This window comes from Zerene cesonia, chromosome 26 (genome assembly GCF_012273895.1).
Source record: "Zerene cesonia ecotype Mississippi chromosome 26, Zerene_cesonia_1.1, whole genome shotgun sequence".
In the NCBI taxonomy this organism is placed as follows: Eukaryota; Metazoa; Arthropoda; class Insecta; order Lepidoptera; family Pieridae; genus Zerene; species Zerene cesonia.
The window spans coordinates 2,266,145-2,286,445 of NC_052127.1; the positions used below are offsets into that span (position 1 = coordinate 2,266,145).

Consider the following 20,301-nt stretch of genomic DNA (forward strand, 5'->3'; position numbering starts at 1 on the left):
TCATATAAAACTGACGTATTGGTCAAGCAATTAACAATTCATATAAATTACTGGCCCTTGGTTATAAAGTAGACTAATAAATAACAATTATGCACACAAAGCATAAAAATCTCTATATTTAGAATATAAATTATATAAAAAAAACCTCAGTTTTGCGCGACCAGCGTCGCCTTGCCTCAATGTGTATCATTTTTTCACTTCCTACATGGTGAGTGTTAAAACAAGGACATGTGCAATTAATATAAATCAATTTATCATTATCACGTTTGACATGACTTTATTTGTTATACTGGTTCTCCGCACGCGGTTTCGCCCGCCTCGTCCGAGGAATGCCCGTGTGAATGAGATATTTTACCGCGGTTAAAAGTAGCCTATGGTATTCAATAACTTTCTAGCTATATTCAGGCACAAATAACATATTATAATGTTACTCTGATGCGACGTGAATGAAAGACAAACAAACAATAAATCCTTTTTGTACGTAGACGCTTTCGCATTTATGAAATAAGTTGAGTATAATATAGCAATTTTTGTTATATGCTCGAATGAATGCCCTAAATTGTCTTTCGTTTAAAGGTAAGCAATTCTAGGATGCAAAATTTCTTTAAATTACCCATTTAAATATTTTATGCGTGGTTTTGGTTTAATGGTATTATTACAAATAGAAAATTAGTGCATTCTTAATGTATATCGTGCCTCATAGTCAACTAGGGTTCTGGCTGCGGCTTCGCTCGCAAAATCAAAGGAAAAGATGAAGAAACACACAGACAGACAGACGAGTTACTTTCGCGTTTTCAATACAAAAAGATGTAAAAATTATACATTTTTCTAATAGTAATAATTTGTTTATAAAAATAAATATGTGAAATTATTTCGTTAAAATAGTCTTTGTACATATATCGCATCCGCCTAAACCTTGAACAAAATTAGCCAATTTGTAAATCCATGTAACCATTGCCTAAACATCGTAAGCGAAGCAGTTCCACAGATAACCGTAAACATGCAGACAAATATTGTCTTCCCATCGACGCAAACGTCCGTTGAACGTCATGTTAAAATACCAGATAACTTAACATACATCACGATCAAAAATACAATTCGATCTATTAAAACTTAAAATTATTTTAATATTGGCATGATAATATCTTATGTAATAACAGTTTAGTTAAGACAGAAGGTCTTTTAAATAGAGACAAAATATTATTAACTGACTTGGTATTACATGGATCTCACAACTTTTTACGGCAGAAACACTGAGCTGCGAGACTTGGGTTCTTTTACAGGATGTTTTTGATGGCATTTGCTATAACAGAATACATTTCTTGTGTTTGATTTTACGCGAGTATTATATATTTAGAAGTTTAAGGCTTTTAAACGCGATTTCTTCATTATAGTATAAACCCGACGTTTCGAACACTTTACAGCGAAGCGTACCACGTTTTAAAATAAAACCGCGTTTAAAATCCGTTTAACAGTCTTTAATTTCTAAAAGAATACACTTCGTTGTAACTTCGCGCCCGTCAGTAGGCAGGCAGATTTGGCCCACGTCCAAACATTCCGAATTTGTGATACAATATCGTCCCATAGACAGACAATAGACCATTTGTGTGTGTCGCGAGTCATCATAGACTTAATAGACTTCAAAATAAGGAAGCGTCGCTCAATCCGTCTGTGTTTTCTGTTTGTGTTTGTTGCCTCGTAACTTTTTACGTGGTGTACCGATATTGATGGTTCTTTATGATTTGAAAGCTGGTGCCTCCCGTTTGGTTCCGTTTTAATTTGGTTTAGTTCTCACAATTCGGAGGTAGTTTAGTTTTTTGTTAAAATACTTATTAAGAAATCACTAGTTGTAATAAAGGTTTACACAACACTGGGCCCTTTTCGTCGGGATTTCTATAGAGCCGCAGGCCCATATCCTTTTTCTTATCCTTCCCAGTCGTTTCCTTAATTCCTCTCGTCAATCCTTTCTTAATCCCTTTCCAATTTGAAGTCGGCAATCCATTTGTAGAGGTGTAAGGTCTACAATCGACCTAACGCCTTTCCAAATGTCCACGGGCGGTGGTAGCGCTTACCATCAGGCGACCCACCAGCTCCATTTACGACGATGACATATAAAAACAATGTCTCGATATTCGAAAACGCATTCTCCACTAATGAAATAGGGCTGTAATTCGGTCTGAGCGAGATGACTGTCAATGTAATCTGTGAAATTCACTTGCACTTATCGACGATTTAAGTCGCGACGCTATTATGTTTTATCTTTCGAATAAATTTCGCTGTGACCATGAGATCTTCTTTATGATCGCCGTATGTATTTTACAATCGCCGTATGTTTTGATGGTGCATGAAATGAAAAAAAGAAGTGAAGATGAGTAATTATATATTGTACCTACCAGCGGCCCGTTTCCCTTTTCTCACCCGTCCCAGTCTATTCCTTCCTTCCAGTCGTCAATCCTTTCCTTACCCCATAAAACGGGCAGCGCTTTCCCAGAGGCGCTATCTCCGAAAATGTTCATGGGCCGTGGTGATCGCTTACCATCAGGCGAACCCGCAGCTCAGTTGCCCGCTGTGACATAAAAAAAAACGTATTCTTTTCTCCAAAAAAAAGTCACTGACGTTCCTGGCTAGGGAGTTCCCACTTTTAAAATAGGACCAGCTGGCAACAATTTCCAATCAAACACATAGAGCACATCAATCATTATTGGGAACGTCGGATAAAAATGTATAAAAAGTTTCATTTAATAGACAATAAATTTATTTATTTCTTTCTTTCTTTCTATCTAAAAATGCTAAAAGACAATATTGACAAAATGATTTGTTCAATTTAATCAAAAACAGTTTTGAAATACATTATCGTATAGACTATAATATATAAACGAGGAATCAAAATATACCTCATATGGTATAGTGTAATAAAATAAAATACTTCATATATATAATATAGCCAGCGAATTAATAGCTTGTGTTAGTAATAAAACGAATTTCGTGCTTTCCCTACGGCAAACAAAACAACCGTTTGTTAGTGCGTCTGTCTGTTGATTGTTTGTTTTTCGAATGGATTTATGGGTGTTCGAATGTCGACATTGTCGCTACGTGATTGGAGATAGATGATCGTGGTATTTGAGTAGTTATAAATTACTAGCTGCGCCCCGCGGTTTCACCCGCGTAAGTCTGTATCCCGTAGGAATATCGGGATAAAAAGTTGCCTATATTTTATTCCAGTTATCCAGGTGTCTACGTACCAAATTTCATTGCAATCGGTTCAGTAGCTTTTGCGTGAAAGAGCAACAAACACACACACATCTTTACAAACTTTCGCATTTATAATATTAGTAGGATAAATCATGGGTAGATCCCTTGCCTTTATATTAGTGATGGTAGTGGTATTGTACCGGGTGGGGATATTTTACTTTGTTTTTTTTATAAACAATAAAAAATATAAGAAGCTTTGTTAGATCATGTAGTTAGTAAAAAAATAATTTTAAATTCAATTCCCACTGCTGGAAAATGGCGTATGTACACATCCTGCAAAAAAGGGCAATGTTCAATTATCAACTAATGATTGTTTCTCCTATTAAACAAAATAACTCAAAAATATGATGTACACTGTATGTTAATTCTTTTTAAAAAAACATATCGCCACAGCCTGAAACTCGAGCACGGTTCGAGTAATTCCGCAATTTTTTTAACGTTTTTGTTAAGACATAAGCAAGGATCATATTCAGAGTAAAAACGTAACACGGCTGCAGCCGGAGTGCAACAATAGTTTCTATATAAGAACGTTAATCCAAAACAACGCCAAGTCTTTAATATCTCAAAGATGGTACAACCTTATATTATTACCAACATAAACTCCACAGCGCGTAAACCCCCAACATTACCGGCGATAACTTTCAAACGACCAGGATGTCTAGAGCACCTAAATTATACCTAAGCCTCTAGTGCATTATTATTACTTACATTTGCCGCCAAGCAATCATGTCTGGTTGCGAAATTACCTATGTTAGTTTTTAGAAACTATCGACTTAGCGTGTGAGGAAGATTGTGATTCTTCTGGAGTCTATGAATGAAAGCTCTAGAATCTGAACCAAGATATATTGTTTTCGTTATGTGTTATGTGTTTGTTTTTATATTAACAGTAAATTTATGCAATCCAACGTTTACTCTGGCACTTATGTGCAGAAATTACTATATTACTGTTGATGTAATTGTTATATATTAAAATATATAGTACTGTGTATATAGTATAAGCTTTTTCGTTGAGTAACTTTGTTTAAATAAAAAATATTGTAAGATATATAATACTCGTGTAATCAAACGTTTTCTTCAGTACAGGAAAAGCTGAAGGAAGGCTGCAACATGCGGAAAACGATGGTTTGTAAATAAATTTTACTCCATTTAATTAACTCGAATGTTCAAACAGCAATAATTCAGTTCAAACGTGACACCGCACACGACTATTCCTTGTGGATGTATCATGTTGATATTATTTATAATATGTAGTTGCGTATACGCACGACTCACGCGGACGTATCTGAGTCAGACGTCTAACTTTAACTAACTGTCTCTTGTTAAACTAAATATCACATTACTTGTGTGAACAAAAAAAAGCAATGTCATGAAAGTGTTTGATAATGATTTAAAGTTAAGAGAGTGTTCTACTCATAAATCTCTTATGAAAGTTTTAAGCTTTCCTGAGAGAAGCTACTTCTGAGCAATAAGGCCGCGAATTGATGAAAAAAATTGTTTGTCGTTTGTTGCATTAAAAGTAAGGAAACGTAACGTAAAAATAATAATGACTAATATCAAGGCAATCCAGAAATCAACGACTTGTCTGTTTAATTATTATTAGTGTTTGCAGAAATATTTAAACAAATATAAGAGCTTTGAAAGTAAATGTACTGAGGATCAGTACATTCATTTATCATTATCATTCATTTTAATAAATACTGGACAAATATTTCAAAATAAAGGATACCGGTTTCCTTGTTCAATGCTACAGAATTTTCCATTTTAAAAACCCGTGATCCTATCTTTCATTATATTTTAGCTGTTATTCGAAACGTCACGTTTTATTTTTCATAGATTTTATCGGTCGATTTCATTTGCCTCGGCGAGAGTCGTAAATCATTATCTTCTACCTTCCTTTAATGAACTGTTCATGAGATATTTACAGTATTCACTTGTTTTCGCAATTCACAGGGATAAAAATATATTTGTTTCAGCTTTTGGTATATAATAATTCAAAAATAAAAAAGTCGTTATCTATTTTAATAGCTTTTTCCCAAAAACAAAGGAACTTTTTTTAATATCGTTTGTGGCGGAAAAAAACTGTTTAATTAAAACAGATAAGCAAATTACGTTGTTAAAATAAGGAATAATTGTATCTAATTTACTTTTTTGCGAGAAGTCAAAGCTGCAGCCGAAGTTACCTTTAAAAATGGCATTTTTTGCTCAAAAGATCAAGGCATCGCCACATTCCTCCGCAGCGATTGCAATTATTCCTGAACGATACTTAATTCCGATAAAAAAACCTTAAGCGACATTGTGTTTACGGTATTATCTTTATTTTATTACAACAATTTTACACACTAATTATAATTGCGCGTAATTATTTCGAGGGCCTTGCCGGGCGATGCGGATGCGCGTCGCGCGCGAGCGGGACGACGATCAAAATCTCATTATTTTCGGCGCGTATAGACAGGAGGTCGCCGCCCATTAACAAATACAGCTAAACATTAACGTCAAGATTGATGAACGGCGAGTTAATGAGTGCAGCTCAGTTTACGATGATTGTTATTGAGAAATTATTTCCGCGTCGACCACACGGGCCGTGTAATGGTTTATAAATGTGTAGCATTGTTGCAGCTTGCGGTGCTACTTTTTTTTTTTATTGTTTTTTTTTTTGTGTGGCGAGTTTTTTTTTTCGTACAACCAGTTACCAGTATGTTTTCATCAGATTTCAAAAATGAGGAGGAGTTTCTATGAGGCTATATTTTTGTGCTTGTTACCTCTGAACTTTCGTGTGGGTGAAGCGACTTTGATTATTCATTTTGATTTGAAAGAATAAGTTTAAGATTTTTTTTAATAAGTCGTCAAGTAACAGTCCTTATCTAGAAACAATGCATATGTTCTATTCGAAGAAGTAATTTGATTTTATAATGACAATTTTGTTAAGGAACGCTATAGAGTCATGTCTCTAGTGATGAATCAACAGCATTTATATTTAAATACACGTTTAGGATATGTACAAACCGCAAATATTGCTTCCCGTATGTGCTTAAGCCAGAAATGTTAATTCGACTTGTCCTCAACCCGAGGTCTTCTAACAAAGTGCATTAACATCCATTGTATTGTTTATTTCAATCGTGATTTTGGCGGCGATCCAATATTTTATGAAATAATATTTGCATACGAAAGGCGATGCGTTTGAATGGTTCGAATGTTACTGGTGTTTGTTTGTTTATATTTAAAAAGGAGTTTGCTGTCGGTATCTTTTTTTTTGTTATGTTTATCTGTTACACAAATATTAATGTAAAAGAACAGTAGAAGGCAATATTAGTGACTAATTTAAAATTGTTACAAAGACCGGTGCTGTCTTTCCAACATTAGAAATATATAAATAGGATTTGATTTCAGTAATAAATTACATGGATAAACAAATAGAACGAGTATTCATATTTTTATTGAATTATTATTAACATAACTTTATATTTATTTATTTATTTCATTAAAACACTTTATTGTGTTGCGAACATACTTATGTAAATAAATACAAAACTCATATTCAAAACATACAGCACACAAGGCGGTCGTATTCTTTGATACAAGTGATCTCTTCCAGTCAACCAAGAGACGTTTGTAAATAATATAACTAGAAAGGAGACAGGTAAAAAGATTGCTTGCTCTTCACTGCTTAGTGAAATATAAATAACACTTTAAATACACACACATTTATTTAGTACTAGTCTACGTACCAAATGTCATTGCAATCGGTTCAGTAGTTTTTGCGTGAAAGAGCAACACACACACATCCTTACAAACTTTCGCATTTATAATATTGGTAGGGTTTGTAATATACCAAATAGAAGATTCCATATCATTTTATTTAGGTTAAATTCCAAATGGAAATGGGTTAATCCCATATTGAATATTCCGCGTAAAATTGACAATGAATGTACATTTATTTTCTTTTCCTTTTAGGGGCGAAATTAATAAGCCCGAGACGAGAGGCAATGAATGAGGTCATAAATAGCTGGAAACCAGGTTGGCGTGATCGTCAACGTTTTGTGGTACTTATGGTTGAATTAAAAGCGCGTTAGGCTGTGAGTCAGTGGCTCTATCGTAAGGTGTTTTCATATTATCGCTGCGAGTTTGTTTTTTGAAGTGAAACTTCTTTAGAATCGTTGTGATTTCAAACCTGATGCAACGGAAAAAACGACAGGAAATTCCCAACGGAATGAGATGTTTCGCCGCGGTGAAAAGTAGCCTAGTATGTCACTCACTAGCCTTATACCTCCAAACGCAACAAATCATGTAATAAAATGGCTCCGTTGTGACGTGAAAGTAAGACATACAAATAAACAAACACACTGACATTTGAAATACAATTTATATATCGTCGGTAAAGGCGTCAACACACGTATCAATTACGTACACATCCTAATGGTTAATTACTTATCCTCGTCTGTTTGTTTACCGCGAGCGGTTCGTGTGAAGCGCCCCTAGCCCAGCGGTCTCGTCGCGTGGCGTTCCGTCTAACTCCAATTGCTCGGCGGGACAATGTCCATTAGCCAAATTGTGCTAACTCAGTTTCGGTCGTCTTATTCACTTAGGGTTTGCTGTCGCATTTCCCGAAAGGCGTGTAAGGTTGCGGCAACCTTTTGTTGTTATTAATATTGTGTGTTTGCCATACTTGTTTGTTTTTGGCCATACTCGCTTAATAAATAAATAGAGAAACTGAAATATATGGAATGGCAAAATATCATTCGGAATAAGCATTTCAATGCTATAAAACTAAAGATTGAAATAATTCGGAGTAGTTTAATGGATGTTATTAAAGTGTATTTGTAAACCATCCGCTTGAATCGCTGTATCTATCTAAAAAAAAAAGACCATTAAAATTCGTTGCGCAGATTAAAAGATTTAAGCATACATAGGGACAGACGAAAGCGACGTAGTGGACGTAGCGAAGTAGATTTCTGATTAAAATTTAGAAAATTGCAATAAAAATAAGACTTGAAGTACAAAGACAATACAATATCTTCAGTAAAATTTTTTCGCTAATTACAAGATAAGTTGGTGGCACTGTGCCTTGTCATTTAATCAGTTCCTAAGTACATAACAAAATGTTGCCATTACAACAAAACTTTATTAATTACTAGCTGCGCCCCGCGGTTTCACCCGCGTAATTCCGTATCCCGTAGGAATATCGGGAAAAAGTTGCCTATATGTTATTCCAGTTGTCCGGCTGTCTACGTACCAAATATAATTGCAATCGGTTCAGTAGTTTTTGCGTGAAAGAGCAACAAACACACACACACACATCCTTACAAACTTTCGCATTTATAATATTAGTGGGATAGAAGACCACAAGAGAGGTTATTGTGGTCTTACATTATATAGATTAAAATAATAATTCGTTATAGCATTCGGTATCAATAGGAGCTGGCTGGTTGCCAATGTTGCGGTTACTCCACAACCCGGGGACTGCTGTGATTAGGGTTGCCGTCTGTTACATACGGATGGCAATGAAAGAAAGCCTAACCAACACTTGGTTATAGCACTTATGAGTTCTCAGGAATGGTTGAACGGATTTTAATGATATTTTGTTCGTTGGATTTGTCTCCGTTTGGATTAATGTTTAACATTTAAAGATTCCATAAAAGAAAATCGAATCTCGACTGTAATTCACTATTGAAAAGTCTTAGTTTATTTAAATCTTGTTGTCATAGTTTTTGGGGTATTTTCAGTTTGATAGTTGACTGGATTTTTGAAGATTTTTTATAATCGTCTTTTTCAATTATAAAAAAATGTAAAATTCTATTGACTTAAAGTGTTGACAACCCTAGCTTTATTCGATTCGATCACACCTTGTTATGACTGACGCTTGAGCTTCGTGAATTGTAGTGGTGAGAACTGAGAATCTCTTGGCACCAGCTTTGTCCGCTGTATCGGTTTAAAGTGCTTTATATATTTATTTGTTTGTAAATTTATTTAGATATATTATTAGAGGGATTATATGTTTATTTATTTTTTGATATTACTGATTGCCTAGTATTCTTATGTTTGTGGAGAAATCTCGCATCCACGGCCCCCGGGATAAAGGAGCCGTGGGTTATGTCGAATTTCTACCGCATATAACGCCGCTGGGTTCCGACGAGGCGCTTTAGTGAAGGCGCCATCGGAGCTAGTTAGTATACGTCCGCGACATTGCCTACTACCCTAATATAATGCAAATGTTTCGTTTGATGTTAGATTAGGCTATTTCTATTATATACCGAGAGTTACTGCGAGAATCAATCTCGTATCATACTCCACTTTAATAGCTGCGTATATGCGCCGTATTATGTTCCTTTAAAATGCTTCCTGAGTCTGTGTTCCCTGACGGATATAATCTGGGGATCTTCAAAAGTAGGTCGAAAAGGTACCTTCTAGGGAAGCGCGCTCCATCTTAGACTATATCTACGCTTACCAGCAGGCGAGATGGTAGTCAAGCGCTACCCTATCACCCAATAAAAAAAAAATAAAAAAAATGGTTGCCTGTAAAGTCGGTTTTACGGGCGAAGATTTTACGTGACAACGTCTTTTTTTCCAACGCCAAGAACGCTCGAGAAAGACAGAGACAGAGACACAAGCACGCGCCGATTCAATGCGCCTAATTCTCTAGTGCTGCGCGCGCGGCGGACCGATCATAGTTCGGTGACTCATCGTAACGTTACCGGGCGTTACACTTTTTCATGAGTGACTCCGAGCCGCAACCTAATTTAAGACGTTATCACGTCAAAAAAAAAAGCACACGACTAATGAAAGTGACATTAAGAAACTTTCGCAAATTAAGCTCGGTACGCTTTCCTGACACACATTCGGCGGGGTCGATGTACGGCTCGCGAGTGACGTAAGTAACGGTGACGTCACACGCGTAATTGTATGGAAATGAGCTAGTTGTATGTGCTTTACAATTGTAAACGCTTGGACCTGGATGGATGGTCTTTGGAAGTGATTACGGTAGATGTCTAAAGTTTCAGGGACTCTTAGACTAACGGTTTTCATGTGAGTTTTAATTTTAGGCTGACAACACAATCTTAAATGAGATGTTTTTTTCTTTTCTTTCAAAAAATTCTCATTTATAAAGCATTTCAATGCTATAAAACTAAAAATTAAATTTAACGCAATCGTAGATAAAAAATCTCCGATAGAATCATCGAGTATAGAACATGGATAACTTCATTTTAATTTTAATAGCTTTACTCCTACGGTTGAATTTCGTCCATCATTCAATGTCAATGAGCTTACCATAAAGGTTGTATATGTACACTAATATTATAAAGAGGAAGAGTTTGTATTTTTGTTTGTTTGTTCGTTTGTTTGTTTGTAATGCATGAACTCAAAAAATACTGGATCGATTTTAAAAATTCTTTCACCATTAGAAAGCTGCAACTTCGCTGCGTGACATAGGCTATATATGTACCACGGGCGAAGCCGGGGCGAACTGCTAGTGTAATGTAATTTGACAATATATTTTACATAATTTCTGGACATACGAAAAGCAAGTGCGCTAGAATCTTCGCTGTGTTCAACCGACGTTCCCGAAAATATATTATAAGCTGTCCCGCCGCTGGGCCCGTCGCGTAAGCTCTGCCCAACTAGCAATGTTCGTAAAAGTTGATTCATTTTATCGTTATAGTTTCATTCACAATTATATTTATGACTGTTGTAAATATTTTAATAGCGTTTGTTTTATAACAGTAGGATATAGACCACCCACATTTTGTTGTGCGGTTTTTACACTATGAGATTTTGTGATCGCTTCACTTTTAATCTTTACTCGTAATAATCAATACTTCCGAAGTTATTGGCGCCATTTTATGTTTTAATACGGTAATCTAACTGTCTATCTGTATCTCAAAAATGAAGGGTATAGTCAATTTCGCTTCAGTGTAACCTTTAGAATTATATGTATCCCTTAGAACAAAAAATATTCGTGCATAAATCATCATCATCATCATCATCATCATCATCATCAGCCCATACATGTTCCCACTGCTGGGACACAGGCCTCCTATGAGGGTTCATATAACTTTAAATAGCTTTCTGCATATTTAACAATGAAGATTTAATATGATAGCAAAAAAAACACACACACACACACACACACAAAAGCAACTTATAGAGGACAGGAATGACAATTCCAACGTCTTTTACTCAATTTTTGGTCATTGCAAAGATGAGATGGCGTAATACCTACCTACCTACTTACTTGTTAATTTTCTTTAATCACATAACAATCCTCAGCTTTTAATGTCACAAGTGTAACCTAACCAAGGAACTGTTATTATTATGTATGCATATATATAAATGTTTATCTTATTTAAGTACACACTATTTTTTAGTATTATTTATATATGCGTCGTTTTGCATCCGTAAGTCGGAACAACTTAGGATCTAGTTGAAAACCAGCGCCAGGCCAACGCCTGGCACAAGCTGAACTAGATCCTTTTTGGCGGTACTGTGGGACACGCTATTGTTGTACTTTTTTTTTCTCTTTTCTATTATTATTTACGTTTGTTTTAGTTGTTTATTTTATTATTTTTTATTTCATATGTGTTTTTGTGTTTCATGTCGCCAAATAAATGTTTTTTCTTTCTTTCTTCTTTCTTTCTTATTATGGGATCACAAACGAGTTAATTAACGATAACCTATTATATATAGTTTTGGTTCGTAAATTGCATACATTCGCGGTGATTTCAATTGCCGCTAACATTGTGTTTGTTTGGTCTGCGAGTTATATTTGTAATACCCAATGAAATGCGGTTGGTAAATCGAATTTGCTCTCGTTTCGGTCTCACTAAATTCATGCAACTATTTGATTGTTATAATGTACAAGACGCTCGCCCTGGTTTTTGCCCGGGTTGAAGAGGCCCGAGCGAGATAAATGATGTTTGTTTAACGACAACTCAATAATAAATGGATGAAATAGTCAATTCCTTAAGAATATGAATTGATACTTTGTTGAATTAATATTCATTGGACATGTAGGCGTCGTTTATTTATTTTTATTTTCTTATATCAAATTCTGCGATTTATTTTTTTGTAATTCAACACTTTTATTTATTGAAGATTTCATAGCTTCAACCTTTCTTAGCTTTTTTCTTAGTAACTTTTCTTATTACATAATAGATAATTGTTTTAAACCGACGTTCTCAAAAACCAATAGGGCTCTCAATTCAATTATATTTATCTTTGTTACTCGATATCTCGTATCGTCTAGTATGATTTTGTATTTTATATGAAATTGCTGGCATTTCGTCTCATTCAAGAATCAGGAGTGGTATTCGGTTTTTCTAGAGAAGAATTATTCGATAGATTAATTAGGAATTATTACCTCTTTAACCCACCTTGAATTCACCATGTACATATAAATTTTATGTCAAAACTCAATCGATTATTATTATTATTTACTTGTTACCACGTGTGACTAAACGCGCACAAACATGTGTTACCAGAAATTCAACGTATCCCCATTTGATTCATACAACAACAGATAAATTCAATCATACCAATATAGTACCTATCACCAAGCGATAAGAGCTAAAGTGGCGTAACGGTATTTATTAGTCAAGTATTGCCGGTGCATACCGCTTTCCGGCTATTGTATCGGATATGGTGACGAAAACGACTCCCATTGATCATTTCTTGGGAATAAGGTTTCGTTTTTACAATTGTCTTTGATGGTTTTCATTGCGTGTCAATTATGTGGCGATCAAGCGAGTGATAAATTATATAATACAAGCTTTCCGCCGCGGCTTCACTCGCGAAGTTAAAGGAAAAGATACATACAGTTTCAGAGCCCGTTCAATGGGGACATTGAATAATTTTCTCGGGTCACAGTCTATCTCAGCACCACATCCAAACCGGTTCAGTGATTTTGGCTTAAAGAAGAAACACAGACAGAGTTACTTTCGCATTAACAATATTAATAGGTTCAATTTAGATTTTCTGTTCCTTATCCTCACCCTTTCCTGTCCATTCCTTCCTTCCAGTCGTCAATCCATTCTGTATCTCCTACCCCTTGCAAGCGGGCAGCGCATTCGTATAGGCACTATTACCTCTGCGAATATTCGTGGTCGGTGGTGATCGCTTACCATCAGGCGAACCACCAGCTCAGTTGCCCGCTGTGACATAAAAAAGTCATCTAACGCTATAAATCAAAACCTCTCATATCCCATTATCCATAATGGGATACCAACACAAGCCAACATCGGAAGCCAGCCGCAGGAAGCTACTCAATGGCAGGAAGCGAAGGGCATTATAATTCGATACGCTGACTCCGTAGTTCTTGTTATCGAGCCGTATAGATTATCTAATTTGCATGCGTATTGGTAACTAGCTGCGCCCCGCGGTTTCACCCGCGTAAGTCCATATCCCGTAGAAATTTCGGGATAAAAAGTTGCCTATATGTCATTCCAGTTGTCCAGCTGTCTACTTATCAAATTTCATTGCAATCGGTTCAGTAGTTTTTGCGTGAAAGAGCAAAAAACACACACAAACACTTACAAACTTTCGCATTTATAATATCAGTAGGATAGTAGGATTAGTAGGGATAAGCGTACGAGCCAAAATAATAAATAAAGCCAGTATAAATGACATCCTGTCGCCACTTCCTAGCGAATCGCTTGGCATTCAACGCAGAACGATATGAAGATGATATTATGAAGCTATTACGATTTAACGTGAGCAGTTTTTTGTGTATGTCAAGACATAGTGACCAGTATTATTTATTGGCATTTTTTACATCGCTATCATCTAGCTATCGCTATCCATCGTTCTAGAGAATTCGGGGGCATATTCGATGACGTGTAAAAGCGTCGGTTATAAAAAATCTGTTTAAATATTGCCAATGAATATGGAATAATATTTTGTACTTTAAAATGGAGCAAGTATAGATTTATGAAATTTATGTACCTGTAGGTTCGTTTGTTTTTAAGATTTCAGTAAAAGTTTTTTTTTGCTAATTTCTTAAAACATAATTTCACATTTCTTTTTGTTTATATGTATGTAGTATATATTACCTTATGATTTTGATTGATGATTATGCTGATTATGATTATTAATTATATATTAGTGAATTGTCAAGTAATGTCATTGATTTTGAGAAGTCGGTAAAACTATGGACAGTTATGTTATAATAACAGCATCATATATATCCTACGCAAACTACGCTAGGGCCTACGTAATGGTCTATATTTCTAATCTATTTTATTCATGAGATGACTCCACATTTGACATTCGTAGGACGTGATATAATGCACTATTTCAGTTATATTAACTCTTGAGTTTGAGTAGGACTCAGTTTGATTATCTGTTTGGAAGATATTATCACATCTTTAAGTGTGAGTATCATTTCTGCGGAGCAAATCTAATATGTTTCATTTGTGTATCCATAGAATAGATTTATACATAGAACAATAATCGTTGTACATTATTACTGCTGCTGTTATATTAGTGTATAAGCTGTTTGGAAACCAATAAAATAAAATAAATAAATAAAAGAAATGTGTGTTTATTACGCCACTGATAACTCAAGTACAGCTGAAGGATTTTCTATGATAACTACACTTTAATTTCAATTTAAGACAACCCTTATTAACATACTTATTGCATGTAATAAAGAAATAACAAAACTACACGTAAAAAGTGTGTGTTCTGTCATGTCTAAGAACAATATATATGTTACGAGTTACGACTAAATATATTGCAATATGATCGATCGGGTGATAGTCCTGATTGTATTAATCTATGTAATACGTATTTCATATGCCGCCAGAGCATCGCAATAAGTGAGTAATCGTAGGATAATAACCGACATACATACTAGTATATAGGTCGCAAGTAGCAATCGTGACGTAGATATCCATGTCTTATTCCGTTCATGTATATATTCCGTTATAACGTAATCATTCCACGATCGATTGTTGGAAAACGAGAAAATTCTCGCTGTAAAGGGAAATAATACGTATTGGAATTTGCAATCGGTTTTGGCGGAAAATTGTGTGACATTCCTTGCGTCATGTGAATTCTCACGAAGCTTGATAAAGCACGCCGCCACGGGGTCCCTTATCAGTTGCATATGATACATTGGCAGCGTGTTGTTCGTCTCGACAGCACGTGGGTGTCGATCGGCCGCGACGCGTTTGTTTAGTTGGCGCTGTGTTTAGATCGTGTGTTAACAGATAGCGCTTCTAATGACACGGACGTGTGGCTCGCTAGAGCTTTCCGCTTTTTGACATCAAGCGCTGTATAATAAGTGACGATTTACGAATTACTACGTACGCCGTTACGTGCATACATTAAATGACAAGTTGTGTTGTAAATAGTTGATTGCAATTGAAGTGTGAATGCGTTTGAATACTGGCAACTCTCGCGTATTGTTCTAGCGAGCATCGGTAAAGTCGATTAATAGAGAGTGTGCGAAATGGTTATGGAATCGGCGCAACCCACGGGGCGGTTCTGGCCGCTGTCGCCGCGGCTCTGGAGACGCAGCAGCGAATACTCGAAGGTGGTGTTCGAGCCGAGGAAACCTCCCCTGTCGCCTATCGAAATACGGAAGCATCGAATCGACGAGACGCCGGATCTGTTGCGAACGAGGAATATCATCAGTCGTTTGGAGCATTTAAATTTGTACGTTGATAATATAAAAGAGCAGAAGGCAGCCAAGGATGACGGGCAAGGTGATGAGGTGAAGCTGAGGTGTAAGAAGCGGAGGGAGCCGAGACCCAACAGTCTGCAGCTGTTGTTGTGTCCTTCCAGCTCGGGGCACTATAGCAGCAACACATGGCGCTACACCCGGGTTCGGTCGAAGAGGTAATTGATGTTTGTTTTAACACGTTTTGTTAGCCTCACTTGTACTATGTAAACAATATCCTCAGAGTCGAATTGAATCTACTTCAAACGGACATATTTAATTGAAACTCTATGTGTGGTGACGATAAAATATTATGAGTTTATCTTATGATTCTAATAAGAATCGCCTAATGATCATTGCATTAAATCGTTATATATTTTATATTTTTAATTATTTTGTCCGATTTATAACACTCTATTAAATCCAGGCAGAAATAAAAAATAAGTAACAGGCAATTAAACAACACCTAATTAATGGTATTAATTAAACAACAGTGTATGTAATATATAATTTTTTTATCGTAATAAAGAACCATTTAATTATTAATTGTTCCATTTGTATTTATATATTCTTTGATAAATTCATTTACATTTTTATGTACACAATTATTATCAGTCCACAACGACGTCTGAATAATGCTCAGTAAATGATGATGATGTTTTCTTTTCAATGTCTATTTACTTGAAAAATACTTGGAGGCAATTGTGAAACTTTTGTATACATATATGGTTATTGTTTAACCCATATATGGATATGAGACTATAAAAAATTAACGCGTAATTAATTAACGAATTCCGAAATTATCTCGACACGACATTTAATCTTAAGGTTCTCATATCGCAATCAATATGTTTACATGTTATGCTTGTTGTACACTGATATCGATGCTATAGAAATTATTAGGAAAATAATATGTGTTGTTTTGTATTTTTTTTTTAAGTCAGCTTTGAAAATGTTTAGAAAGAAGATTGCCTGCCAGTCTTTACAATTATTTATTCAAGTTGATATTTTATCGAAACGAAAACTGTACGTAAAACTTTTCTAAATAAAATGACAACGAAATTTACAAAAAGCTTAACCCTTTAATATAAACCTAAAGTCCAAAGGTCAGCCTATTGTATAAGCTTACGTCTCCAAATGTTCATGGGCGTCGGGGATCTAAGCACCACCAGCTCAGTTGCCCGCTGTAACATTATACAGAAACTCTTATCAAATGTATCTATCTGAAATCTATATCTATGTGAAAATGTCCACATGATCAGTCCACACGTGTTGCAACCATCATCTCGGGTTCCCCCACACACACCCTGGACAGGACAGGAGCGTGTGTGGGCAATGCTGATCGTGGTGATGTACTGTCACTGTGATAACATCCACGTCGGTATAGAGTCGCAAGCGCGATGTAACGCGAGCCCCGGCGCTTTCCCCACGCGGCGGGCGTGGGCGTGGCGTGGGCGAAGCCTTGATTGAAGAATGTCGACTGTCAAAACTGCTTATTAGCTGTTAATCTGTATCTGTTAACGGAATAGCGACGTATCAAAACATCTGGTGCGTAGCGTGAAGGAATTCATCGGTGGCGAAATAATTCGTGTGTCTATTCAGCTAGTTAGCTGCGCCCCGCGGTTTCACCCGCGTAAGTCCGTATCCCGTAGGAATATCGGGCTAAAAAGTTGCTCATTTGTTATTCTAGTTGTCCAGCTATCTACGTACCAAATTTCATTGCAATCGGTTCAGTAGTTTTTGCGTGTTATATAATTTATTTATGTTACAATGTCTTACATCTCTTATTTGTTCCTGGCTTTCAGTTATACCTATATTTATTTATTTATGTGAATGTGTATATTGATACTTGTATGCTACTATAATATAAAGCTGTAGAGCTTGTTTGTTTAAACAGGCTAATTTTAAGAACTACTGAACTGATTTCAATAATTGATAAGACCTAAGTTAGTAAGTCACAAAAAAACGAATACGATATTCTTAATTCGTCTGTTTTTTTCTGTGTTTGATGGGAAATTGTTGCCATTTGGTCGCATTATAGAATTTGTATTGGGATCCCCCCCCCTTCCCCTCCGGGACTTCGGTGACCTTTTTTGTAGAAAATAATTGTTCTGCTACATAATAATATTCATAAATTCGTCGGCTGTCTGCTCATTCCGTTATTATTTATGCATAATGAGTGATTCATCATGTTGGTTAGCCATTCCGAACAGTCGCTTATTAAATATGACGTTACCCTTCTAAGGCCGCGTATCATCCTTTGTTGAAGTTGGTAGGTAACCTGCTAATTATTTACGGCCTCGATTCTGAAGCGCTCGTTTGTTATTCACAGAGTCGTTGTGCTTTTATTGTAGTATTAGTTTAAGTGCATACATTTACGCGTTAATTGTCGTATAAATTAGATATGAGAATTGTGGATGTTACGGTCGACTTGGCTGGAAAACGACGGATCCGATCGAGATGAAAAATTGCATCTTCATCGGATGAGTGATTTTTGCATCAAGAAGTAACAAATATGCATTGATCCAAGCATCTTCACGAACTATTACGGTCGCAATACCATGAGGATATAGTGAGAAAAATGGAATAGTTTTTAATGTGTGTATATATTTAGAAATTAAAAACTTTTAACGAATTTTAAACGCGATTTATTCATTATAATATTAACCCGACGTTTCTTTGCAGCGAGCGTGGTCACGGGGAGACTGAGATGTTATGTTTAAAATCCGTTAAAAAGTTTTTAATTTCTAAATGTATAATACTCGCGTAAAATCAAATACAAGAAAATTCTATGTTTGTATATGTTTATGTTGTGTATATTCAAATATGTATCTCTCAAACTCTATATATATAATACTATCTGCGCCCCGCGGTTTTACCCGCGTAAGTCCGTATCCCGTAGAAATATCGGGATAAAAAGTTGCCTATATGTTATTCCAGTTGTCCAGTATTCGGTGATCGGTAATCGGTTCAGTAGTTTTTGCGTGAAAGAGCAACAAACATCCTTACAAACTTTCGCAGTTATAATATTAGTAGGATATATATCGCGATAAGCTTTCTAGGCCATGTATACGGATCCTTTAGTTGCACTCTTTTAAACTTTCACCGAATAGTTGCTGAATCACTGCGATACATTTTTCGTCTTGTTATGACGTGTCTACAGACATCAGACACATCAATGTCTACTCACTGCAGTCTATGACGCACACCTTCATTGAAGAAATTTGATGATTATGTATTGAAGCAGCTTTAATCAATTAAAAAAGAGAAGTCTCCCGTCCCCCCGTGGTGATATAGCTGTCGTAAGAAAAACAGCGTCGCAACGCCTTTATCACGCGAATTCAAATGACAGAATCGTTGAAATCGGTTTAATCTTACTATATAAAAATAAGTCGGGTTTTCCTTCCTGACGCTATAACTCCAGAACGCACGAACCGATTTCCACGGTTTTGCATTCGTTGGAAAGGTCTCGGGCGCCGTGAGGTTTATGGCAAAGAAAATTCAGGAAAAAATTCTGCAGAAAAGCGGGAAAGTCATTTTTCACATACAACCACCTGGTGGCGAAACAGAGTTCGCCGGGTTTGCTAGTTTTGTATATGACTACCTGATTATACTCATTGTAGGTACATAGGATGAAAGTATGCAAGATAAATAAGATATGGCCACACAAAACATATCGATTTTTCGTCATTTGCATAACACGCACGGCCGGCCGGGCAGCGGCGGATGCACAATGCGTTCAGTTGCACACACGTACGCGCAATGGCGGGCGCCAGTGTTGCCAACATAATCGAATTTAGGGAAATCTATATTTAAATTTAAAAGAGGAATTATTGGAATGTTGGGATAGATACGTGTTGTATGGACATTTCTATCTAAACATCGTCATATCAACAGTAATAAATATGTATGAAGCAAAATTTGTTGATATATTAAGAAAAAATACATAAATACATACATCGGGACCGGATTACAACCACACACACAAACAGATTAACTGTCGGGCTGTAACTCTCGCAAAGCGTTTAAATAAGCTAGTATCGTTATTCAGCTATCTTCTTCTATGTTTGTCAGACTGCAATTGTTAACGATAGATTAAGTCTTGCCATATTTCTTCACAAAAAATTAATCTTATGTGATGAATATCTATGACGACTGTATTTATTTTATAACAGACCGAGCGTAGTGGCTGGTGGTCTACCTTATGTTAAGTGGTCACCACTGCTCATGTACACTGGACGTGTGCAGACAGGTGCTTTTTCACCTGACCTGACAAATATGCTCTTTTCTTGAAGGGTCACAGCTTCTCTGTGCGCAGAATTTATATAAAAAATACGAATGTCACAATGTTAGTTACCATTCACCCTCGAAACATCTGAACCAATTCTCACCAAATA

General features: G+C 36.1%; 1 protein-coding gene across 1 annotated transcript in view; it reads left to right on the forward strand.

The window, feature by feature from the left end:
• LOC119837160 (focal adhesion kinase 1) overlaps positions 1-20,301 on the forward strand; it is a 40,070-nt gene that overhangs the window by 557 nt on the left and 19,212 nt on the right. The window contains exon 2 of the mRNA XM_038362683.1: positions 15,657-16,083. Within this exon, the coding sequence (XP_038218611.1) occupies positions 15,695-16,083 (389 nt within the window). The 5' untranslated portion in view covers positions 15,657-15,694. The remainder of the gene's footprint in view (positions 1-15,656; positions 16,084-20,301) is intronic.